The sequence below is a fragment of the Pteronotus mesoamericanus genome, unplaced genomic scaffold, assembly GCF_021234165.1.
Source record: "Pteronotus mesoamericanus isolate MK-2021 breed Mesoamerican mustached bat unplaced genomic scaffold, CSHL_Meso_final contig_101, whole genome shotgun sequence".
Classification (NCBI taxonomy): Eukaryota; Metazoa; Chordata; class Mammalia; order Chiroptera; family Mormoopidae; genus Pteronotus; species Pteronotus mesoamericanus.
Window position 1 is genome coordinate 10,915,899 of NW_026555001.1, and position 17,962 is coordinate 10,933,860.

At 40.3% G+C, this 17,962-nt stretch overlaps 1 protein-coding gene, 1 long non-coding RNA gene and 1 pseudogene across 12 annotated transcripts in view; 1 reads left to right on the top strand and 2 right to left on the bottom strand.

Moving 5' to 3' along the window:
- LTBP1 (latent transforming growth factor beta binding protein 1) overlaps positions 1-17,962 on the bottom strand; it is a 367,328-nt gene that overhangs the window by 113,046 nt on the left and 236,320 nt on the right. For 3 of the 11 annotated variants that reach the window (XM_054567945.1, XM_054567961.1, XM_054567992.1), the window contains 5 exons: positions 13,914-14,081; positions 10,828-11,055; positions 8,612-8,634; positions 5,271-5,370; positions 4,699-4,797 (listed from right to left, as the gene is read on the bottom strand). In XM_054567945.1, the coding sequence (XP_054423920.1) occupies positions 4,699-4,797; positions 5,271-5,370; positions 8,612-8,634; positions 10,828-11,055; positions 13,914-14,081 (618 nt within the window). The remainder of the gene's footprint in view (positions 1-4,698; positions 4,798-5,270; positions 5,371-8,611; positions 8,635-10,827; positions 11,056-13,913; positions 14,082-17,962) is intronic. The other 8 variants (XM_054567953.1, XM_054568015.1, XM_054568000.1 and 5 more) reach the window with 5 other exon arrangements.
- Positions 882-4,051, bottom strand: LOC129067838 (replication factor C subunit 3-like; annotated as a pseudogene).
- Positions 11,650-16,870, top strand: LOC129066469 (uncharacterized). Its single transcript, XR_008528702.1, has 2 exons — positions 11,650-11,763; positions 16,609-16,870. It is a non-coding gene; the product is annotated as an uncharacterized LOC129066469 (long non-coding RNA).

Below are 17,962 nucleotides of genomic sequence, written 5' to 3' on the forward strand. Positions count from 1 at the left end.
CAAACTAAAGCGTCGCCAGTTCAATTCCCAGTCAGGGCACATGTCTAGGTTGTGGGCCAGGTCCCCAATTGAGGGCATGTGAGAGGCAACCACACATTGATGTTTCTCTCCCTCCCTCCCTTCCCCTCTCTAAAAATAAATAAATAAAATCTTTAAAAATAATAATGATCGCTGCTAATATCTGCTTTTTTTTCTCTCATTTTCTCAATGTATATGTCTTTTTAGAATATAACTAGTATAATACTCTATAGGCTTCATTTTTAAAATAGTTCATCTTGTATTTAACAATATTGTGTGACCATTTCCTGCTAAATTTTAATAAATTCCTTCAAAAATACCACATTTGATGGGAGCATAATGTTCCAACATATAGATATATACCATAACCATTTCACTATATTAAATATTTAAGTTATTACTACTTTTCCTCTATTAAACATGATGCTATAGTAAGGATCCATTTAAATAAACCATTATCCATGTCACTGGGCACATTTTTTCCTAAAACTAGATATCTTAATTGTGGATTACTGAGTCAAAAGCTCTGAACATTGTTAAAGTTCTTGCTACACATTGCCAGTTTATGCTTTTCAGAAAAGTTGAACCAGTTTACATTCCTTTCAGCAATGTAAGAGCCTTAGAGTTTCACACTATAAGAATTAAATATTAATTTGATAAAATAATTATTTTAATTTGCATTTCTTTGATTAATAACAAAGTTGAAATTTCCTATTACAGGTGTTTCTTGGTTTCTTGGTAATTTTCTCTATAAATTATTGACATTATTTCCTCATTTTTCTTTTTTTTAAAGTAATTCTTCCAATATAAACTGAATGTAAATGCTGATGCTGAGAAATATTAGGAAGAATCACTGCTAGATGTCAGGACATCATGCCTTCTAATCCATCCTCTATGAACTTCTTATGTAGTGCCACAAATTTGGCCAGCAACACTTCCAAGTGATAAATGGCTTTACCACCCAGCTGTAGGCAATGTTCGTCATAAGCTGCCATCTGGGCCACTTCTCCTTTCAGTTGCCTATCACAATGATGTGAAAGCTCTGAGAGAGGCCCATCGTGATTACCTCAGGAGGAGGACCGTGAGCCAAACGCTCCCAGAGTCTGCGGGAACTTCAGGGAGTCTCCGTGGAGTCTACTGACTGACAATAGCATTGGCAGCCTCCCTCAGATACACCGCCCCATCTGTTTCGGGGACTTCTTAATCTGCAGTTAAAGGATATTGCTGTACCCTGCAGGCTTCACACAGAAGTAGGGCTCTCCTGAGATTTCTGCAGGACTTCTCTGCAAGGCTCCGAGCCAGCCGTGCAGGCAGATTCAGACCTTCCTTCTTGCACACATGGCAAATGCTGGGAGCAGGCACGTGAACTGCCTGACACCTACTACGAGGGGATGGTATCACTTTAGATGTAGAATTGCAACAGAAGATCCATCTGCAAGCACACAGATACTTTCCCATGGTTCTATCCAAGGCATGTTGAGCATCTTTGGTGAGTCTGTCAACTTCTGTCAATATAACCACTTTACTGTCTCTTTGAGAGTTTGTTTCAAGTTGCTGTGATTGTGCCACTGTCCTCAACATCTCCTGAATTGCTGTCCTGTCACTATTTCCAGCACCACAGGGATAACTTCAAGGCGGTAACTGCTTGCAATAGTGCTAACTTCAATTTTCTTTTTAGATGGCATTGTGATGGTCTGATCTTCAATTTTCTTTTTTTGTAAATATATTTTATTGATTATGCTATTACAGTTGTCCTAACTCCCCTCCTTCCCCCCTCCACTCAGCACCCCCACTCCCTCCAGCATCTCCCCTCCTTAGTGCATGTCCATGGGTCATGCATATAATTTCTTTGGCTTCTCCATTTCCTGCACGGTTCTTAACAACCCCCTGTCTACTCTGTACCTACCCAATTATGCTTCTAAATCTCTATACCTTTCCCCCCATTCTCTCCCTACCCTACCTCCTCCCAACTGAGAACCCTCCAAATGATCCATATCTATGATTCATTTTCTGTTCTGCTTCTTTGCTTAGTGTGTTTTTTAGATTCAATTGTTATAGCCGTGGATTTGTTGCCATTTAAATGTTCATAGCTTTGATCTTCTTCTTTTCATTAGATAAGTCCCTTTAACATTTCATGTAATAATGGCTTGATGATGATGAACTTATTTAGCTCTATCTTGTCTGGAAGCACTTTATCTGCCCTTCCATTCTAATTGATAGCTTTGCTGGATAGAGTAATCTAGGTTGTAGGTCCTTGCTCTTCATCACTTTGAATACTACTTGCCAGTCCCTTCTTGCCTGTAAAGTTTCTTTTGAGAAATCAGCTGACAGTATTATAGGAACTCCTTTGTAGGTAACTATCTGCTTTTCTCTTGCTGCTTTTAAGATTCTCTCTGTATCTTTAACCTTTGGCATTTTATTTACGATGTGTCTTGGTGTGGTCTTCTTTGTGTCCATCTTGTTTAGAACTCTCTGTGCTTCCTGGATTTGTATGTCTATTTCTTTCACCAAATTAGGGAAGTTTCCTTTCATTATTTTTTCAAATAAGTTTTCAATGTCTTGCTCTTCTCCTTACAGCACCCCTATGATTTGAATGTTCGTACATCTGGAGTTGTCCCAAGGGCCCCTTAGCCTATCCTTGTCTTTTTTGGATTCTTTTTTCTTCTTGCTGTTCTGGTTGAATGCTTATTTCCTCCTTATGTTCCAAATCACTGTTGTGATTGTTGACTTCATCTACTCTACTATTGGTTCTCTGTAAATTTTTCTTTATTTCACTTAGTGTAACCTTCATTTCTGCCTGGGTTGTTTTTAAGCTGCTGAAGTACTCAATGAGTTTCTTGAGCATTCTAATAACCAGTGTTTTGAACTCTACATCTGATAGATTCCTTATCTCCATTTTGTTTAGTTCTTTTTCTGGAGTTTTGTTCTGTTCTTTCATTTGGCCCATATTCCTTTGTATCCTCATTGTGACACCTCCCTGTGTTTGTGTATTAGATAGAGTTGCTTTGACTCCCTGCCTCAGTAGTATGGCATATTGTAGAAAAGCACACTGCTAAGTTGCATGGGACAGAGCCTTAGGTAATCGCCGGGGTGGGGCAACCCTTGTGAACCAGGTTGATGGAGTCTCAGATATGGTGTCACCACTCTGAGGCTCTGTGTGGGGGAGGACTCAGGTAGGAGACAATGCCACTGCCTCGCCTCTGGAGTTTTGGTCAGGAGGAAGGTGTCCCCTAGCACTTGTCCTGATGCCAGACACTTCAGTTCTCCCTGTGTGCCACTGGTGCCCTTCTAGATGATGCCCCAGTGCTGGAGCCCAGAGGGAGTGAGTCTGCCTAAGTCCTAAGTCCATTGTGGGCCCTTTAACAGGAGATACCTGAGAAAACTGCACTTTCTTCCAACCTCCACTGATTTTTACAGCCAGAAGTTATGGGGACTTATTTTCCTGGAAGTGGAACCCTTGGCTGGGTGGTCTGCTGTGGGACTAGGATCTTTCGCTCCCGAGGTACCCCTCCCGCTTTTTATCCACCACACATGGGTACGGGACCACCTATTCCACATCTCCATGTCTCTGCCCCTCCTACCCATCTGGATAATGTGACTTCTTTAATTCTTTGGTCGTTGGACTTCCACGCAGCTCAATTTTGTGATGCTTCTGTATGATAGATGTTTTGTAGCTTAGATGTAATTTCTGCTGTGGTTGTGCGAGGCCAGCCATGTTTACCTATGGCTCCATCTTTTTTTTTTTCCATTTAATTTATTGTCTTTATTTTTTTCAAAAACATTTATCTCTGCCTTGTGGCTCCATCTTGACCAGAACTCTCTAATCTTCAATTTTCCATTTTTTTACTCCAACACCATGAAGTTTATGTAGAACATGCAAAATTTTTGTCTTTTCGGCATCTCCTGGAGGTCCATACACTAACAGATGAGGAAAGTTACACTGCACCAGGTTGCTCTGCTGGACCACTTGCTCCTTGTCATAGTCTAGCCGTCCCAGTGAGCAGGGCCAGTGTGTGTCCACCGACAGGCTCATGCCCCCTGGAGTTCCTGGCCTGATGCTTCAAAGTCCTGCACACGCCCTGCACCCCCTTCATTTTCCTATTGGTTTTTTATTGCTGATTTATAAGAGCTCTCTATACATTAAGGATATTAACTTTTAGGTTGCTGATTTGTTTCAAATTATGATACATTCTTATACTTTGTCGTTCATGACAAAGTAGTGCTTATTATAAAGAGCTTTAAAACTATATAAAAATATATTGAAGGACATAAAGATTATCCATGATCCTGTTAAATGGCAATAGTTGAACATTTTGATGTGCTTTCTGTCTCTTTTTCTGTTTGTAAACATTTAAAAAATAAAATTAAAACCATTATATTGTGTTCTGTATTTCTTAATATTATGCCATTAGGCATCTCCTCGTTTAAAAGAATTAAGTATTCTTTTAAACCATTACTTTTATAGCTATTTGATGTTCCACTGCATAGGTACCATAATTTATTTAAACATATTCCTCTTTCTAAAAAATATTTAGATTATTTCCAAATCTTGCCATTGTGACTCTAATCCTGCCATAAGCAATGTTACACATTTGGCACAATTTTGATACTATATTTAAAATGAAGTTCATAGCCATTTCTCCTCCACAGGTTGCACAATATAACAAAAACCACACCTACCTGTTACTTGAGTAGGTGCAATAACTTGGCTGGCACTTGATGTAGAAGCTTCAGGAGCTACTTCCACAGGTACAGGAGGTGATGTTTTTTCAATCACTACTAAACAAAGAAGGAGGAGATCAGAAGGAAATTAAAGCCAGTTGGAAGCATTGAGATGCTATTTAAGAATGCAAGCATAATTTAGTCTAATAACATACCATTGTAGTTACTGGATAGAAAGAACTGTTACTGGTTCCTAAAGCTCATGGTATTAACCTACGGCACAAGTGTCAACTTTTAGCAAGAATACCTGGGAATAATTCAGAAGCCCAGGAAAAATGATGCTTCATCAAATGATGACTCTCAATAATGTTCTAATAATAATTACTCCTCACCACAGAAAATAGTGAAAAGCTTTTCTTTTGCCACTATAACACTTATCATTATAATACTAACATTCTACACGTATACTGATATACTTAAGCATGTAATTCTAAAGATTTATTAAACTTCAAAATCACAGACACACGATATTCTTATCTTCCTCTTTTATTGAGAATCCTTTACAAACGGCAGGGATGAACAACAGCTACCTGGAAACTGTGGGTGCAGATGAATAGTTGAAATGCCGGGAGAGAGCTGGGGTTGACCAGGCTCAAGTCTGGTTTTCTCCTGATCCAGTGAAGGTATTTCCTGCATGATGGTATTAAGAAGACAAAAAGAGAACTGGATGTAGGAATTACTTTTAGTTTCCACTTATAACTATTTTTATTTGATTAATCCTGCCCATAGAAAGGCAACAAATAGCATAGCACATTAGGCAGAAACCTGTGTGATATTTTTTAAAAAAACGAACGACTGCTGTGCCAGGAGCCTGGCAGGCCCGAGTCCCTCCTGCAGCTCCAGCCCCGCACACGCCCTCACCTCCTTCCCCTGGGCCCGGGCAAAAGGTCTTTTCAGACGGTTCGAACAAATGCCTTGGCCCAGGGACCCACACTTGGTCTGGAACGAAGCGAACCCCTAAGGAGACTAAACCACCAGCTCATTCCCATGTGGCTCTGCCCCAGATGAGATAATGAATCTAGCAGATGTGTCATAACAAAATGCACAACATTAAAATATTTTATGTCGCTCAGCTATTAGGGCTGCTCGTCACCTCACAGCCAGTAACTCTGCACCTCCCGCTCTCACCATCATGGTCATCAGCAAAAACAGGGCCTCGGGGGAGCACCCCAGGCTCCCTGTGCCCTGGGCCACAAGCGAAGAGACTTATGACTCAGCATCCAGTTACAGCTGCTCAGGGCTCGTGCAGACTGGACAATAGGGCTTATAAAGGACCCGTGACCTTGGCCACAACAGGGTGGGGTCGCAGTGCTCTTATCATCACTTCATTAAAAGTATTCATCAAGCTACTTGGTCACTGTTACCCCACGTACTCCCGGCCTCTCTCTCTCTCCTTTTTAAATAATTACATTCTCTTTTTATTTACGGTTCACCTTACTGTCAATTTTCCTTTTACACGAATTTGGAGGGTTTAAAAGAAAACACACAGGGATCTAAATCTTCTCTTGAAATTGTCTTCCCTTTTGCTTTCATACCACCACTCACTCCAGATTCTTCTACTACTTCAATAACTTTTCTCATCCTTTTTCACACCCCCTTGTGCTCTGTCCCTTTCTTTTTTATTTTTTGATTACAGTTTGACATTCAGAATTATTTTACATTAGTTCCCGGTGCACAGCATAGTGGTTGGACGATTATTACACACCCGTCCCTTGCTGTAATTGCTGTGAGCATCCTCCAGAAAGCTCACTCCCCTGCCTCCATTTCCCTCTCACCGACTCCTAGTTTGCATTACCACCTTTCCTGCTTCTTATAAAGTAGACATACTGCTTGCGTATCTCATCAAAGATCCGATTTTGCAGGTAGGAAGTTTTATAGGGTAACTCCATTTTAGCTATTCCACAAATACCTTAAATCCACCCCTTCCAATATCTCATTTCAACTTCATTTCTTTCAGTGACACAATCATTAACCCATCCAGGTTTAAAGTCACTTTTTAGTCCTCCCTCCTTTATTTCTCATTCCAGCCCCTGCCCATTTGCTCTATTCCTTACATTGTCCATCCTTTTCCATATCCATAGCCACCACTACTGCAAGTCTGGACTCACTCATTCTCAGCTTATTCTAGTAATTTAATTGCCTCCTCCAGCTCCCTCTTTCTCCCTATCTCAGTTAATCCTGTTATGATTGATCTTCTAAAAACAGTGAACACTTACTAATTTTCCCCTCTTCTTAAAAATACAGACTAGCTTTCTACTATGTATTTACGATGACCTCAATCAGTCTTGGCTGTATCCCAATCCCTGCAGCCCATGGTCAATGCCAGCAAGGAGAAGACCCTTAATCCACTCCCGCCGCTCACAGGCAGAATTTCTCCCATCAGCCCGGGCAGCGGCCTCCCTCATCCATGCCGCTTCTCCACCTGACAGGTGAGGAGGGGGGGGCTTTCCCACAGATGACAGCGGCAGCCTGGTCTTCCAAACTTCTCTTTCTAACCATGTCTCTCATGCTCCCCTCACTGACCTCTTGCCGTCCCCACCACGCCTTTGCACATGTAACTTCCCACCCCCTGAGCACCTTGCTTTCTCTTCATCAGTCTTCAGTATCAGGAGGCCTCCTTCTGTGAGGAGTTAGGACCACGGAGACTATGGTTGCATTTTTCTCACTGCCGCCTCTCCAGATAAATTGCAGTGAGAGTATACAAGAAAATTTTCAAGTCCTCTTTCAGAGTCCTGATGAAAGGTAGCTTAAACTCAACCATTAAGAGAGAACAAAACTGTGATGAGATGAGGCTGTCAAGGAGCTGGCCAGCCCGCTCACCACTGAAGGACTCCTCCCACGCCTCAACCGGAACTAAATTCCAGATCAACAAAATTGCAAACTGCCACATGTCACTTAACTTTAGAGATGCTGACCAAGAGCTGCAAATGTTCATGTAAAATATGCATCTCTGTTGTACTTCTTTTAGGGTTAATACGGCATCATTCCTTGTTGGGTACTATTGCTCTAAAGTTATACTTCCTTTTTTTCTAGCTTCTTTTAGCCTGTATAACACTTATGTTATTCTATCCCATATTCATAAGGTAAAGATTTTTAAAACTATTATAATTTACATATGTATTTTCCTGATCTAAAATGGAATACTTACTGAATTCTTGTCAGCTGAATAAATGACATATATAAATGTATAAACATTTAATATTACTTCATCTTCATGTTATTAAAGAATCAAAGCAAGATTCAGACAAGAAATATTATTCCATAAATTAGTCCCAGAAAATTTCTGTATCTCCTACTAATTAATTTCACAATTCATAGTCCTATTTTATGCCAAAACAAAAGGTTGATAAAAATTTCTCTAAAATTTCTAAGAAGCAATACTCTAGTATTGATTATAACTTTCAAGGGTAAGCTCTCTTACTCTAACAAATTCAAACATGCATGTTAAATTTTAATTAAGAAGTACATCGCTCAGTATATATGTACCACAAGAATACACAATTACATAAACACATCAGAACATTTCTTTCCATAGATGGTCAAGGACATAAGTTGACTCCTTGAATTCTGTTTAAGCCCATGATTCCCACTAGTCCCATCATTCTCTTCTCCCTGGAATTTAAGTTCCATGAGAAAGAGAAGTTTTGTCTGATATTTTTCTCTATTGTTTTCCTAGCAGTCAGAATACTGCTGGTCATATAGTAGATGCTCACTAAATATTTCTTGAATGAATGAATGCCTCATTTCCTTCAGCCAAATGATGGATAGACATGTTCCTGTATTTAAGCCTTAAAAAACCCATATACATTCCAAAAGGAAATTATTTTCAAATTAAATAAAAAAAGGGACTTGCAAACAATGAATGAATTACCTTTTCAGGGGGTGCAGTTGCCACTAAAACCAGAAAAGAAAGGAGGACATTAGTATAATTTAAAACAATCTACTATGTAATATTTTCATTTTTAAAATGCAATGGAAGTCCAGTGTCTCTCCAAAAGGACTAAGAATCAAACTAAGTCAAATGCAGAATCATGGTCACTACTACTACTTTGGAGAATTCTACACACCGCTGACAGGGAAAACCCCTCCGCACTATGTCATTCCTCAACTACAGGCGGTCAGGTAGCAGATGCGATGTTCTTTCTATGTCTCTTATTAATTAAAAATGTTAAAGGAGGGAATGCTTTCTGGTACATTATTGTAAGTCTAACATCAATTTTGTAGAACTTCCTATTATCTTAGAAAACAGATATTTTCTTTAATTGGTCATATACTTATCCTTAATACATAATGTTTGAAATGCTTTTTGATGTCAATGTTAAAAAAGAATGCCACCATTTCAATGAGACAGAGGAATGGGTGCTGCTTTCTTGATGCACACTAATTCTTAATGAAGCCCTATGAGCATTGTCAGGAAGATGTGGTGATGCAATTATGAAAAAAAGTCGCATGTCAATAAGATCCAAGGAGAGATTAGCATCAATATGGTGGACAAATGACAAATTAATGCAGTCATAAACATGATTATAGGGTGGTAGTGGTCATGCCTTTCCTTCTGAAAGGGTGGCTTTTCATTAATCAGTCCTTTGGCCTTCGGTGAACAGTCACCAGAACTTTTCTCATGAGCCAATGTCTCCATAAACATTAGTATACAGGTTTGTTTAGAAGCATTAGCTCCTAAAAGCGATCAGTTACAAGTTTGCTGCCACTGCTGCAATATTCTTGTGATTGGAACAACTCAACTATTCTATCCTGCCTAATCCACCATTAAAAAAGTCTTCAGACAGAACCTGGACCAGAGCCAATTTTCTCTTGGTTACACAGAGGATGAGGAGTTACAAACATCTGGCCATGACACTCCAATTATATAGGAGCAAACTGGTCAACCTGTCAACTCGAGGTGAGGTCCCACCTGCTTTGCCTAACCAAGCAAGAAGGGCAGCAAGTCAGAGAGTGGAATACAACAGGCTAGAGCACACAAAGGTTCAGAGCCCTGAAATAAAGACACATCTACCAGGAAGGCGGCTTTGCCAAGCCCCCAACTCTTCACTAACTCAGAGCATCTTCTCTCCTTACAAAATCCATAAATGAGCACACTGAATTTTGAGCTAAAAATCAAGTGGGAAAAGCCTACAGGAGCTTTGTTAGGTTCAATATATATATTTCATGCAAACCTAAGATTCTTGTGCCTTTTATTGGGGGTGAGAGTTTTTGTAGTAACAGAGATGTTCCATGTATTAGACATGCCGATTCACATAAAGACAGAGATGGAGACTATCCTCTTTCTGAATGCCAGAGAGAGAGAGTCAAAGTCAACTGTCTCTAGACTCCCTCTGGATGATGAGGCCTACACCACTTCCTTGGAAAAATGTGCTCCTAGGTCCTGTCACCTACTCTGTGCATGATATCTGGCAAGTCAGGTCCCCTCTCTAGGTCTCAGGCTTCTCAAAATGTAAACCAAAAGACGCCTCTAAATGACCTCCCGGACACTGTCAATGGACTCTGTCTTCCTCCACTTTGCTTCCCATTAACCCTGACTGCCTGTTGGACTTTATTTCATGGAAGCCTAGTTGATGTTTTAAATTTAAGCCTCTGGATTCCATTTGTTAAAGTCAGTATTTATTACAGGGCCCTCCAGACACAGAAATGAATTTGGACTGTTCCTTGAAGGGTCTAAATCCCTCTTCTGGACTAAACACCAAGAAAAAGGGGCCCCAAACATAAGACCATGTCCCGAGGTTGCCATGGAATACTGTTACCTGTTAGGTGCCTATTACTCTAGAGAAGTGATCCTCTTTCAGGGGTAATTTTGCCCCTTAGGGGACACTTGGAAATGTTTGGACACCTTTGTGGTTGCAACAACTGGCAGGGAGAAGTTGCTACTGGCATCTAGAGGTTGGAAGCCAGGGCTGTTGCTAAACATCCTACAACGCAGAGAGCAGCCCCCACATCAAGGAATAATACAGCCCAAAATATCAGTAGTGCTAGGCACTACTGTTCCCCTGTTCGCGAAGGGTATCAACAAGGAAACCAAAGCAAAGGCACACAGGACAGATGGCTAGGCCCGTGATCCATATCCACTCTCACCTTCTGGCTCCGCCACTCCTGGCCCGTGTTCCCGGGACAAAGTCAGGGCCTCCACTGGCTCTTCCTTGGCTGGGAGAGGTGGAGGATGAGTACTTTTAGCAACAGGTTGAGTGTTCTTTGGCTTGACAAATACAGGTCCTTTACCTACATGGTGATGGATTGGCCTGCGTCTATGAACGCCAGAAACCGTATAACCCATTCCACCAGGACAGATTTCCTTAAAAGCAGCTAGATTTGGGATGGGAAAATATTCCTTTTAAAAATCTAAAAGTGCAAACTTATACAGAGGAAAATATCATGATGAGTATCTCTTAATAAATTATCACTCATATAGTTACATTTAAAATCTTCAAAAACAGATGCAAAATGCTTGAATTTCTGTTAAACTTGCATATTTACAGGAAAAAAACCCCAACCCTTTCTTTTACTAAACAATTCTCCATCTGTTAATTCCTTATCCTACACAACCAGACTATATATAGCATATATAAGAATATATATTTTATATATCATATGTATCAGCAGTGAATTAGGAGATATTATATTGTATATTTAATATTTTATATATCACATTATATATTACACATAAAATATATGTAATATATTAGATTTTTATGTATAAAGGATACTATATAATATATATCTTATTGGATGTGTGTATTATCAGCAAAAATCAAGCTTTTTTTCCTTTAGCTATGGTTTAATTTCATTAATTATTAACAAGAAACTCAGTAACATCTTTCTAAGCTAGCTGATGAGCAAGAAAAAGTAAACAAGAAATAGCTATTCAGGGAAATGAGGTATTGAAAGTGTGGTAATTTGTTTCCAGTTGCAGAACCTAAAGGCCTCAGGCGGAATGGAGGGCTGAGGCTGGTACAGAGAGGCTGGTTGAGAAGGACTGAAAAGGGGGAGTGTTTTTGAAGAGAGCATTTCAGGGTAAGTGAGAAGGGACCCAGCGCACTGAAACATGCTAAAGGGGTGACAGAAAGGAATCAAGTTACAAAAGGACATGCCACATTAGCGTGTACTTGTGCTCAAGGGACAGGAGCTGAGTGGGCAAAAGCCTGACCGTGAGCGGGTGGCTAAGTTATCCAGAGGACAGGAGACATTTTGCAACTGCTGTCCTCCCCAGCAAAGTGGTTTTGTACAGTTAGTAAAAGTAGCCTGGACATGTGGGATTTGCTGACCTCCATCACACCATGCCCAGCAGTGAGTGAAGGGGAAGACGCGGCGGGCAAAGCGGCTCGGGGCCGAGGAGGAAAGGCCACCCGATCCCTGTGGGGCTAGCGTTGGAGGCAAGGGGCCGCCTGCCGACACCAAGGAGCTGATAGTGAACTTTTTCTTTATGCTTTTAAAATTGAAAGTAAAAGAAGGCATTTCTCACTTTCACGGAAAAAAAAAGATCTATGGAATGTTCTGGACCTAAAATCAGTGCTCAATGATTTTAGGAAACTCTAACTGGAGGAACATCATGCTTATGTTTAACTATGAAGTACAATTCTTACTCTAAGAAAAATAGATGTTTCCAGAATGAAACATGGTTTTCTATCAAATAGCTAGGCATTAATGACTAAATAATATTTGTATGGAAGTCACCATATAACTAAAAATTGGTTAAGTGTGAAAATTCTATTTTACTATTATTTTCAATTTTAGCTATTGTATTTTATGAAGGAGTCTCCCTGCATGATAGTCACCACCTCCATTTATGTTTCTGGGAAAGGCTACAAAGCTACCAAAAAAATTGAACTTACAAAAAAATGTGTCTATGAATGACAAGATAGTTTATCTTTTGATTATTATGTTTTAATAATAAGTGGATAACATCCTACAGGAGGAAAATGGAACCTTTTGGAGATGTCTAAAATTATCTGGCCTACCAAAAATACCACCAACATTGCACTATCTTCTGCCTTACCAATTCTTTCTGATCCTACCCACCACCAAAGGTGGATCATAATATTTAAATTTAGCCCTGAATGGTGTGGCTCAGTGGGTTGGACATTGACCCGCAGACCAAAAGTCCACTGGTTTGATTCCTGATCAGAGCACATGCCTGGGTTATCAGCCAGGTTCCCAGCTGGGAATGTGCAAGAGGCAACCAATCGATGTTTCTCTTGCACATTGATATTTCTCTCCCTCTCTCCCTCCTCCCTTCCCCTCTCTCCACAAATAAGAAATAAAATCTTTTTAAAAATTTATATTTAAACACTGCCTGCTACAGTGTATGTAAGTTACAGCTTACAGATTTTAAAGGCCCTGTGAGAATTTAGACACTTTCCTAGGCAGGAAACATCTCCTCAAATAAGTGACTAAGAAAATTTTTTATGCGCACTCTGCATGAGTGGGACTGAGGCCGTTGCTTCTTTGATAATGTCATGGTGCCCAGTATTCACAGGGGATGTTTCTTCTCTTCCATTTAATTCTACTTGGGCCTGCATGGAACGTTGGTGACTCCTTGGTAAAATTAAGGCACTTACATAACTTTACTCCTTCAGGGCATGAGGCAATTAGGAACCAAATTAAAGGATAAAGACTCGTCAGCTTCTTAATATTCAGCTCCCACCAGGAAGTTCACAGGGACTTTGGCAGGGTCTTCCCTTGAGTTACTAAGACTCCTTCCATTTCCAATGTTCGTAACAGAACCTGACAAGCACGTGATCAGTAAAGGAGCAAATGAGGCAACCTGCACAGGGTCGAGCTACTCTGCCAGTGCTGAGCGGCCAATCACTAGGAAGGCGCATGGCCCAGCATGGCCTTTGATCTCGCTACACTTTAGAAGAGCAGGCTTAGGGTTCTCGAAATGAGGATAAACTGTGATGGCTTTTCTTAATCTTCTAAAGAAAGCCTACTGTTACACAGAAATGGGAACATCTCTTTGCATGTAATTTTTTTTTGCACCGATTCACTGTTCTATGTTCATGGATGATTTCTACATAAGTGACAAAAACACATTGTGTTATTAAAAACTAAATTTAGAGTCAGAAACAAAAAACAAAAAAAAAAAAAAACTCTAGCTGCCAAAGTTGCCCTGTGTATATATGTGGCCAGGAGTGAACGTGCGCGTGTGGCTGGGCATGTCTTACCTGTGCCTGGCAGGGGACATTTCTCACAGTGCGGGCCCCAGGCCTTGCCCACACTACAACAGCAGAGCTGCTTGGTGAGGTGAACAGACAGGGGGTGCATACACTGCCTTCCGGAACTGACCAGACGGTAACAGGGCCCCTTCTCTTCAGAGATCACAGGGGTATCCGCTGAAGCAGAGAGACAAGGCCTGACGTCACCCAGGAAACAACAAAAACCAGATCGACTTTTCATGGAATAGTAAAAATAAGCCTAACGTCCGGAATAGAAACCACACTTCAAAATACATCTATCTAGGTTCAGGACAAAACGTTTCTTTTTAGAGTCCGTTTACCAAAACGTTTCTTCATGTAGAGTCAGTTTACCAAGTGGATGCTGTCAAGTCCCTTTTCCCATTTTAGAAAAAGCATTCAGTCAGGCAGGTGGGCATGAGTGGAAAAAAAACCAATTTCACTCAACATCTACCTGCCCAAATAAACCTCGTCACGTATTATCGAAATCACTACACCTCATTTGTTTTCTTGTAATTAGCCATAATAGAGGTAGTTCTAAGGAAGAATTTGGTGAGCAGCCAAGCACTATGGAAAATCACAAACTGAACATAGCTGATGCTGCAAACCAGCTGCTGTTGCTCTTCGTGCTTTGAGCACAGTGAGAACTCGCAGGTCCCCATGAGGTTTCACCCTAAGCCAGTGAGTAGTGAGTGGGAGGCAGCAAGCGCTTCTGACCTACAAGGCTACACACGGCCCGGTCCAGCCAGACAGCCTATCAGAGGAGGAATAGATGATGTGCTCAGCCCCACAGAAAACACTGCAAGAGCACACCAGCTGACATCCATCCAGTACCTACATCCTAATCCTGATGACACTTCTACTCTAAGTTTAGTAGCTAAGACTTCATGAATCTAACAGCTAAACACTTGACTGCATAGAAACGGCACATATGAGATAATATACAGACCTGCCAGCCAGAAGTTCATTTTTTAAGGTAAATGTAGATGAAGTATGTTCTACAGAGCTAGCCCCAGGTTGTGCCAAGACTTCTGAATAGACCAAGCTTGATGGTCCCTTCCCTGTCCCTTCCCCATCAGCCAAAGCTCTTCTTTATTGTATCAGTGTCCAAATGATACAATTTCTCCAATTTGCCATTTTGTCACTTAATACCTCTAGTACCTGATGCTTCCTTCCAAAACATCCTGTCCTTCCTTCCTGCTCAGATCTAAATTTTCATTCTTCCCAAAGGACTGACATCTCAGCTAGATGCTACAACAAACAACCCAATAAAATTGAGGGGCTACACTGCACAGTGAAAATATCAAGGGTTTCAGAGCCAGGCACACTTGTGTTCACATGATAGGGCTCTCACCTGCCAGCAATATGACCTAAGGGAAGTCATTATGACTGGTTATGATCGTTAATTTTATGTCAATTTTAATCTGGCTAGGCAATGATACCCAAATATCTGGTTGAAGACAGGTTTAAATGCTGCTATGAAGGTTTTTTGTTTTGTTTTTTTTTACATGAGTTTAACATTTAAACCAGCAGACTTTGAGTAAAACAGATTACTTTCCAGAATGTGGGTGGGCCTCATCCAAACAGTTGAAGGTCTTAAGGAAAAAGACACTGATCTCCCCCAAGAAGAGTGAATTTCAGCAGCAGGCAGCCTTCAAACTCAAAATACAACATCAGCTCTTCCCCGGGTCTCCCGCCTGCCAGGTAACCCTACAGATATTTGACTTGACAGCTTCCATAATCACGTGAGCCAATTCCTTAAAATCTCTACACACACAGGTCCCTACTGGTTCTGTTTTTCTGGAGATAACCATGACTAGTACACTGGCTGAACTTCAAATAACTTCCTCACTTATAAATGAAATGAAATCAATGTACAGATTACACATGTCATATGCTAAAGCTGTGGTACAGAGGAGACATCAAATACATTATCAGCGACTCTTGACTGTTATTGATAATAAAAGTAGTTATTTCCATGCTCCCAAGGTTATTTGTACCCAACCTGATGACTGCTTAGCAGAATTTCAATGAAGTGAAGATGGTCAAAATAGCTAAGATTGGTAACCTGAGGTGTGAGGGCAGGGGACGGGGGCGAGCAGGGGAGGCCTCCCTGAGGCTTCAAACCCTGCAAAGCCCAGTGAGGCCTGCTTTGCCTAATAATAAAGGTTAGGAGGAAGAAGTCTGAGTCTTTCCTCTACCTTCTCCTACCCTCTCCTACTCACCTTTTGGAGTCTATGCAATTAAAGTTATGAAAAATCAAAGATCACAGAGAAAAAGTAAAAAAAAAAAAAAAATTAGGAGTATGGAGAGTATCCCCAAAAGGATAAGTCCCAGAAATGATTGATCATCACTCATATAGCATGTGTATTTGTATGAATTTATGTGTGTCTGCAGGTTGTACTTGTACAATCTTTTAGCATTCAATATTATTTTGTATGAGTTTCAGGTGTGCAGAATCATGGTTAGACAATCATATAGTTCACCTGTATAATCTTAAGAACATATTATACATAGTTCTAGTGTGATCAGCTCACAAGTGATTTTGCTCCAAAATTTCTTCTTCAAAGTGTTTGGAACTCACAACACATACTTCCAAGAAACAATGTCAGGTCAACTCATAAGAGTCTATTTCACACGTGGCAGGGCTTACTTATAATACTAATTACATTAATGTTCGTTCTAGATCCCAGGAACAAGGGCCATTCTGAGCAGAACAAAGCGGTCTCCTCAAGTCCTCAACATGGACAAACAGTGACATCGGACCCCTTCCACTTACTTCACCACACTCACTCTCTTGTATCCACCCCACTCACAGATCCAGGGTTGTGATACTATCTAGGCACCATCCCTGTTACACTTAACACGGACTACTTCCCTATCCAAATACTCTACTTTGATGTAACCTACCTTGCCTGTCCCCAAAATTAAACTAAGACACGAAATCAGCAATTGAGTGTTTTTAGGGATTAATATAAGTGCGGGTATGTGTGTGTTATAAGAAATTGTTTGTTACTTAAAGTGAGTCTCTGGCTGTTGACATCCCATGCATTATATATACACATACCATAAAATTTTGGGCATTTTATCATCTGGAGAATAAAGACAGAAGACTAGCAAGTTAATTCTGCCTAAATATCTTATGCTAAAGAGCTACTTATAGACCTTTGTGTTCTCATCATTTCCCAAACCACGTATTCTCTGTAAAAGCTGGGGTGGTTTTTTTGATGACAGCTTCCAAAGCACTTCAGGGGTGGATCTTTCAGGGAAGAGAATTATTGGCTTCTAGAGTTATCAGTAAGTCCATTTTCAGTGAGTCTGGGAGTGTCAGACCATGTTCTAAATATACAGCCTCACCTCAAGTGCACATAAGAATAAGCAACTAACTAATGAAAAATCTCCTTCAAAGGTGAAAGAAAATCAAGAAAGAAGCCACTGAAAAGGTCTAGCTTATGTACCTAAATTTTACTGATGCTATTAAATTTCAAATTTTCATTGATTTACCGCATGTGGACCAAAAAATGTTGACTTATGCCTCAGATTTCTAACAGGGTGGGCTTTTTTTAAAGCTGCACCTATTTTAATATCTAAATTACCCATTATTCTTTTATCATTTCAAGTGACTTGCATGGCAATTTCATTTACTTCATTAAACACCTCTAGCATTTTCATATTCTAGTCAGCATGACATGTAAACCCACAAACAACATGCTACCCAGGATTATACCAGATTGGTGTTTCTGTTGTTGAGTATCTTTAACCACAGAAGGCAGGCTAGTTGTAAAGGGCAAGCCATCAATATATTACATTTATTATTTAAAATATGGTACATAATTACACATTCTATTGAGTCATAAGGTTTTATGCTATACTTCAAAAAATCAGTATTACCAAAAGATCTCTAAAGAAGAGATGCAGATGGGGTTGGGAGCACTAAGGAGCAATAACAAAAGGGTCTTACAGCCTCATACAAGGAAGTACACAGGCTCACAGGATATGCTGCTAAGCTAAGGGTAAAAAGATTTAGGTTCTCTTTGTAG